Source organism: Calidris pugnax, unplaced genomic scaffold (assembly GCF_001431845.1).
Source record: "Calidris pugnax isolate Ruff unplaced genomic scaffold, ASM143184v1 scaffold418, whole genome shotgun sequence".
NCBI classification, from domain to species: domain Eukaryota; kingdom Metazoa; phylum Chordata; class Aves; order Charadriiformes; family Scolopacidae; genus Calidris; species Calidris pugnax.
In genome coordinates this window covers 817,299-824,714 of record NW_015091199.1, presented here as the reverse complement: position 1 = coordinate 824,714, position 7,416 = coordinate 817,299, and the positions used below count along the sequence as shown (strand labels likewise).

The window sequence follows — 7,416 nt, the reverse complement described above, 5'->3', positions numbered from 1 at the left end:
GTCAGTGTTGCTTTAACAGAGAAACTCTCCAGGGATTTAGGCAGAGTCCTACCTCTCAAAAAGCAATCAAACCAGTAAGAAGCATCAGGTTTTTGAACTAACAAATTGCACATTTGTGGAAGAAATTTGCTTTCCCTGCCTTCTTTCCAACTCACCTAAGAGAGACTCATTTTCTATCCATTGAACTAGCAAAACCCAGGAAATTGGTTGGTTCTAGTTATACTTGGAGTTTTCATGTTTCCTGAGACACCCCCCTCTTCCCCCCCCCCAAATGTAAACCTGTTTTAGCATTCTTGTACATTAATGTCAGGATTCTCCATTTCTAGCTCCCACAACCTCTGCCACAGAGAAGTCAATCAGATTTGGTATATGCCCTGGAACGGGAAATGGGAGGTCTGGGTTTAAAGCAAACAAGCAAACAAAAAATAATTAATGTCAGTGCTCTGCAAGGTGTTGGATCCAAACTTGGTGGATCTGCTAAAGTCTTCAATCCAAAATACTTGGTAATTTGACTCAAAAAAAAAAAAAAAAAGAAAAAAGAGAAAGTTTAACCTGCTGAACTTAGAGAAAAAGCAGAAAGTGGCAGACCTTTGAGGAAGGGAGACAAAGTGTGCAGGTGCAAAAATGCCACATGCCGTAGTTCATCACCTTAAAAGAAATCAGTTTTGCTTGGTTTGGTTTTGTTCTTAAGTGCCAGGGAAACGTGCTTCCCAAAGGTTGGCTTTAGAGTTTACAGGCACCAAGGTGGAAGCATGAAGTGAAGACATGCCAAAAAGTCAGGTTTTTGTAAACCCTTCTTGAAAAAGTGCATGTGTTTTTAGTAAAAATGCATATCTACCAAATCTCCACTGACCACGGGCTATTTGCATACGGAAAGTCACATCAATTTGCAGCATCAATGCTGAAATTTTTGCCTTCTCCTTCCACCCACCTCCCCAATTTTTTTCCTTGGGAGACATATAGCGCCACTGCATTAGAACGTACAAGAAATGAAAACAGTGAGTACAACTGATATAGATCCATTGACTTTTTATTACAAATGTACTTGATCACTTGGCTTCAAAAAAGTTTAAATCAACCCCTATTTTCTGTACGCCAGTACAAAGTAAAATCTATTTTACAAATTAAATACCTAAAAATTTGACAAAAATATTAAAGTTTGATGGAAAAAACAGTTATAAAAATCTTAAATCCCCTTTTAAGAAGATAAGAGATAACATCCCCTCCCAACCCCACAGTCCTGTTATACAATATTAATAGTCATTTTTTTTTAGAATAGGTAGGTATGTTATATCTTGCTGTTAGCATACAGTCACTCTAATAGCTTTATCTGTATATACTCCAGTTAGTGCATGAATGCCATCTGATTGAATATGATCAACTATCTTTAACTGATCCCTAATTTACATTTCATAGCTTGCATAGTTTGAAGGGACAAAGGTTACACTACAGCTAATCATAAAAAAAGGTGGTTACAGTGCTATTTTTAAAGGCAACAAAGTAATTGCTCCCCCCGCCAAAAAAAAAGTTATCGGTGGGTTCTGGGCAGGGGTTAAATCGCTGGCAGCTCTCTGCCCCGCGGGAACGGTCCCTCTGCCCGGGCGGCCCCTCTGTGCCCACCGTCACCGTCACCTGGCTGCGGCCGCCGCACCCGCCGCGGTTCAACCCCTGCCAGGGATGTGCAGGACAGTGACACTGTCAAGTATTTTTTTTTCCTTTTTTTTTTTCCAATTGAATTTTCCACAAGGTCTCCCCACACGGCACACGGGTATGCCCGGCTGGAAGCCGGTGTCCCGCGGGCCCTGGCCGGCTGCAGCCCCAAGGCCCCTGGCACCACCAGCCCAGGGCTCGCTCCAGGGGGCTGTGGCCAGTCCCCCCGGGAGGGAGGGATGCTGGCCGCAGGGACGCCTGTCGCGGCCGCATCGCCAGCCCGACCACAAAGAAGAGGCGGGAATCAACAGCAGCTTGTTCTGCTGCTTTTTTTCTTTCTTTCTTACTTAACTTCTCAGACACAGAGCAATTTTAATTTTTCTTTTTAAAAACAAAATAATAATAATAATGACTTTGAATTTGGATTTGAATTTCCGTTATCATCAAACCACTTCAACGGCAGTTGTATTTCAATAGTAAATTACTTGACAGTGTCCCTTTAACTTAAAAATAAAAATGTCAGTATTGCAATGAGTTTCAAGTTTTCTTGCACGTAGTCATTATAAAGTAGTTTTTATCATGCTCTTGGACCTATTCTACAAGACATTTAAAAGCATATCATCAAGGAAAATATAAGGCATACTTCTTAGGAATTAGATATCTTGGCACATTTGAGCATACTGTCTTTTTTTAAAACAACACATATGGTCAAATATACCTGTCTTCTTCTAACATTAAATAGGGTTTTCTGTACTTTGTTTCGAATACTGAGATACTAGAGCATTGGTAAAGTACCGAGCACCTCCAGGGAAAAAAAAAATATTAAAAAAAAGCAAAACAGAAATTAAAACCAGAAGCGAAATCCTACAAACATTTACAGTCATTTTAGTCTTTCATTAGCATCATTCATAAAGTCCTACAACATACATAACGTGCATTAAAAGAAGAAAAGAAAAAAAACAACCCAACAAAAAACAACAAAACACGCAGAAGAAAACCCAAAACGAGACAAAAACTGACCACGAGTTCTCGGACACTGTTCACCAGACTGCCAGCGGGGCTGTTACGGGCTGTACTGGTCTGACTGGAACCACGCGCTCCCCCAGCCAGCTGGACCCTGGGCAGGAGGCAGGGGGGTGGGGGCAAGGAAGACCCTGTTGGGGGCAGGGGGGGCACTGCCGGGCTCTCCTCGCCTCCCAACACCCACTGTGGGAAGGAGCAGGAGCGCAGGAGCGGGTCTCCGGCTCTGGGGAGGGCAGTGGACAGCAGGACCGAGACAATCAATCAAGTAGCAAAACCAAAGCAATTAATTTCCTAACTAGGTCTAGCAGCATGGAGAATGCAGTCCCGCACACATCACAGCTGAAGTACAATAATCCATGGAACTGCTCATCCAGACCCTCCGACTCAAAAGCAGGTTATCAGACAAATGTTTACATGCAATTGAGAACCATTTCAAATGTCACATTACGCACTCCAAAAGCTTATTTTACTACTGGGAAATAGGAAAGTGCACATTAAAGCAATTTTAAACATTTCCAGTGATTGTTTAAAAGAAACAGAAACACCTTGCTACCGGCATCTCATATTTTAACTTTCTGTGAACACTAACAGCAAACTTTGTTAAAGGGAAATAATGCATGGTACAATGGAAACAGCTTGTTTTGACACATACAGTACATCTCAAAATTAAAAAGAGAAGAGAAGAGAAGAGAAGAGAAGAGAAGAGAAGAGAAGAGAAGAGAAGAGAAGAGAAGAGAAGAGAAGAGAAGAGAAGAGAAGAGAAGAGAAGAGAAGAGAAGAGAAGAGAAGAGAAGAGAAGAGAAGAGAAGAGAAGAGAAGAGAAGAGAAGAGAAGAGAAAAAAGAAAAGAAATAAAGAGAAAAGAGGAATTATAACTTCAAATGGAAATAAAAAGACAGCAGGAAATAAAATTCTTTGTGACAATCTTTTTTTTTTCTCCCCACCCTTCCAAAACTCCATCCTTGACCATCAGTAAAGAGGCACAGGCAGCTCCTGCTTGTACAGGTGGTGCCTTTGCGCCCAGCATCCAGGTCTACCAGACAGCTAACTTTGCCAGCAGCGTTAAGAAAAAGGATGGCATCCCAAAAAAACTTCCAAGCAGATCAAGATCCTAGTTTCTCTGAAACGCTGTCTAATGAATTCCGGCCAAGCAAAGAAAGGAAAAGAAAAGAAAAGGGAAAAAAAAAAAGAAAAGTTTTGTTTTCACTGTTTAAGGCATCTTTTTTTTATAACGTTTTCTCTTCACTCATAATGATGATAGTCATGTAGCAGTTTAATGATAAAAATATATTAATATTTTACTATACAGCAGCAAGAAGTTAGTCAATTAAAAGCACACCAAATTTTTAAAAGAAAAAACAAAAACAAAACAACAAAAACAACCTGTAAAAGTCTATTATTATTCTTATTATTATTACAGACAATTTCAATTTGGACAACACACCTGAACAGATTAGTGTTCTGACAAATCTGCGTCTCCCTACCCTAGGCGTCGAGCAGAGCCCGCGAGCGAGGGCGCACGCTGGCGAGGAGGCTGGGACGGGGAGGGACGGGCACGGCGAGGCTCGCCAGGGATGTAGCCAGTAATAACTAGCACCACAGCTACATGGCAATCCCTTACAGACACACACCGGCCGGGCTGTCGCTTTAGCACGACCCGCCGAACCCCATGGCTCAGTGGGATTACTGGTTCCTAACGGCCCGGAGGCGCGAGTGGCACCGGGGGTCACAGCGGGTCGGGACCTCTGCGCCGTGAGGAGACAGCGCTAGTGCCAGTGGCCACACGGAAAGACTCGCTACCTGCTGTCCCAAAACAGGGTGACTGGAAACCGCTGCACGTCAGGTTAAGTACTTTAAGTACACAGAATAAAAAAAAATAAAATATATTATGAACAATACAAGTACATCTCATATACACAATAATGACAATACGTCTACTCAGCTGTAAACCAAACAGGTGCAGAAAAAAACATTATGGGAGGAAATTCTTTACTTTTCTTTTTTTTCTCTCTCTCTCTTTTTTTTCCTTTTCCTCTTTTTTTTGGCTTTTTTTTTTTTTTTACTATTTGAATAACTTTGGTTCAAACGTAAAAATCACAAGTTAGCAAATTTCATTTAAATGCCTTTTTTAATAATTTTTCTTCATGTTCACACGGCGCGCTTGTCCCGCTGCTTCTCCTGGATCTTCTTCATCTCGTCCGAGTACTTGCAGAAGGTGTGGCCGAACTTGGCCCAGACCTTGTAGGGGACGGTGATGGAGTTGCGGTAGGTGGGCTTCACCTCGCTCACCCGCATGAAGACGCCGTACTTGTTGGAGCCCACGTCGAAGAAGAAGCGCTTGTTGTCCACAGTCAAGGAGGTGCCCTCGGGCAGCTCGGCCGGCTCCTCCTCCACCCCGTAGTCGTCGATGAGCTTGGCCAGGGCGTCGCGGAACTCGATCAGGCCCTGGGCCGGCAGGGCGATGGTCACCGGCGGGGCTGTCGCTTTAGCACGACCCGCCGAACCCCATGGCTCAGTGGGATTACTGGTTCCTAATGGCCCGGAGGCGCGAGTGGCACCGGGGGTCACAGCGGGTCGGGACCTCTGCGCCGTGAGGAGACAGCGCTAGTGCCAGTGGCCACACGGAAAGACTCGCTACCTGCTGTCCCAAAACAGGGTGACTGGAAACCGCTGCACGTCAGGTTAAGTACTTTAAGTACACAGAATAAAAAAAAATAAAATATATTATGAACAATACAAGTACATCTCATATACACAATAATGACAATACGTCTACTCAGCTGTAAACCAAACAGGTGCAGAAAAAAACATTATGGGAGGAAATTCTTTACTTTTCTTTTTTTTCTCTCTCTCTCTTTTTTTTCCTTTTCCCCTCGGGCAGCTCCCCGTAGAGCCCCCCGCCACCCGGCCCGCCGCCCCCGGGGCCTCCCAGCTCATCCTCCTCGCCCCCGTAGTCGTCGATGAGCTTGGCCAGGGCGTCGCGGAACTCGATCAGGCCCTGGGCCGGCAGGGCGATGGTCTGCCCGCTCTGCAGCCCGGGGGGGCCCCCGGCGAAGCCCCCCGGCCCCCCGGGCCCGCGGTTGACGGTCTGGCGGATGCGGAGGAAGCGCCATCCCTTACAGACACACACCGGCGGGGCTGTCGCTTTAGCACGACCCGCCGAACCCCATGGCTCAGTGGGATTACTGGTTCCTAATGGCCCGGAGGCGCGAGTGGCACCGGGGGTCACAGCGGGTCGGGACCTCTGCGCCGTGAGGAGACAGCGCTAGTGCCAGTGGCCACACGGAAAGACTCGCTACCTGCTGTCCCAAAACAGGGTGACTGGAAACCGCTGCACGTCAGGTTAAGTACTTTAAGTACACAGAATAAAAAAAAATAAAATATATTATGAACAATACAAGTACATCTCATATACACAATAATGACAATACGTCTACTCAGCTGTAAACCAAACAGGTGCAGAAAAAAACATTATGGGAGGAAATTCTTTACTTTTCTTTTTTTTCTCTCTCTCTCTTTTTTTTCCTTTTCCTCTTTTTTTTGGCTTTTTTTTTTTTTTTACTATTTGAATAACTTTGGTTCAAACGTAAAAATCACAAGTTAGCAAATTTCATTTAAATGCCTTTTTTAATAATTTTTCTTCATGTTCACAGAAGTTTCACTGACCATTTTTATATGTTTAAGGTCCAGATGCAATGCATATTGTATAAAAGAGAGCACTTATTGTTTACCTTGCATGAATTAAACCTACGTACCTTTTAACTCTACAAACTTCTGCATAACATTTAGACAAAGCTCAGACACACAGCATGCCTAGCCCTCATATATATATACACATCTCTAATCACAGGTATATAGGGTGTCAAATATACTATAGTAACCTCCATGTAAGGTTCGAAATTTGGTAACAAAATGAGAAGAAAAAACTAAAAATATTATTTTACGTGTTCTAAAATATCTCTTTTTTTTTGTGCTAAAGTCAAATGTTAGCTCAACATGAAAAGGACTTTTTTTTTTTATATAATTCAGCAATATTATAATCTTGACCATTTTTGCAAACACTTTTAATAATAATAGCTTAAACGTGTACAAAAGTTCTCGGTTAATTAGGGAAATAAACACTCAGTTCTTTATATTTTTAATCAAGTAGGAAACACAGTTCATATATAATGTTATTACTTTTTTTTGACTTTTTTTTGTGTGTGTGTTTTGTTTTTTTTTTTTTTGTTTTGTTTTGTTTTAGCAGCTGCTTACTGTTTGATACGGTGGGTAAAGTGGAGGAACATCCAGCGATGGGTGGCGGGTCGCCGCACCAGGAACTCGCTCTTCAGCGCCCGCCGGGGCTCGTCGGCCGCCTGCGCCAGCTCGGGGGGCTGGCTGGGCCCCAGCTGGGCGTAGTGCTCGATGAAGTCGCCCAGGTAGTCGCGGAACTCGACGGCCACCGACATGGAGAGGGTCAGCCGGCTCTTGTTGCCGCCCGCCCCCACCTCGGCGATCTTGAGGAAGCGGCCCTTGGCGTTCTGCTTGACGTCCAGGTAGAAGCGCTTGTTCTGGATGTCCACCCGCTTGGAGGCCAGCTCCTGCGTCTCATGCTGCAGGCCGCCGCCCGGGCCCCCGCCGCCGCCGCCGCCCGCTGCCGCTGCCGGCCGGGCCGCTCCTCGCCTTAAGGAAGCGGCGCCGGGCCCTCCCCCGCTCCCCTCCCAGCCACTGGCGAGACGAAGCGGCTGCCCCCCCGCCGGGCCCC

General features: G+C 44.9%; 1 protein-coding gene across 1 annotated transcript in view; it reads right to left on the bottom strand.

Annotated features, from left to right (window-relative positions):
- Positions 1–4,820: 4,820 nt before the first annotated feature.
- PURA (purine-rich element binding protein A) overlaps positions 4,821–7,416 on the bottom strand; it is a 3,634-nt gene continuing 1,038 nt past the window's right edge. Inside the window, exons 2-5 of the mRNA XM_014959654.1 lie at positions 6,927–7,379; positions 5,972–5,993; positions 5,542–5,787; positions 4,821–5,255 (exon numbers count right to left, since the gene is read on the bottom strand). Coding sequence (XP_014815140.1) covers positions 4,821–5,255; positions 5,542–5,787; positions 5,972–5,993; positions 6,927–7,379 — 1,156 coding nt within the window. The remainder of the gene's footprint in view (positions 5,256–5,541; positions 5,788–5,971; positions 5,994–6,926; positions 7,380–7,416) is intronic.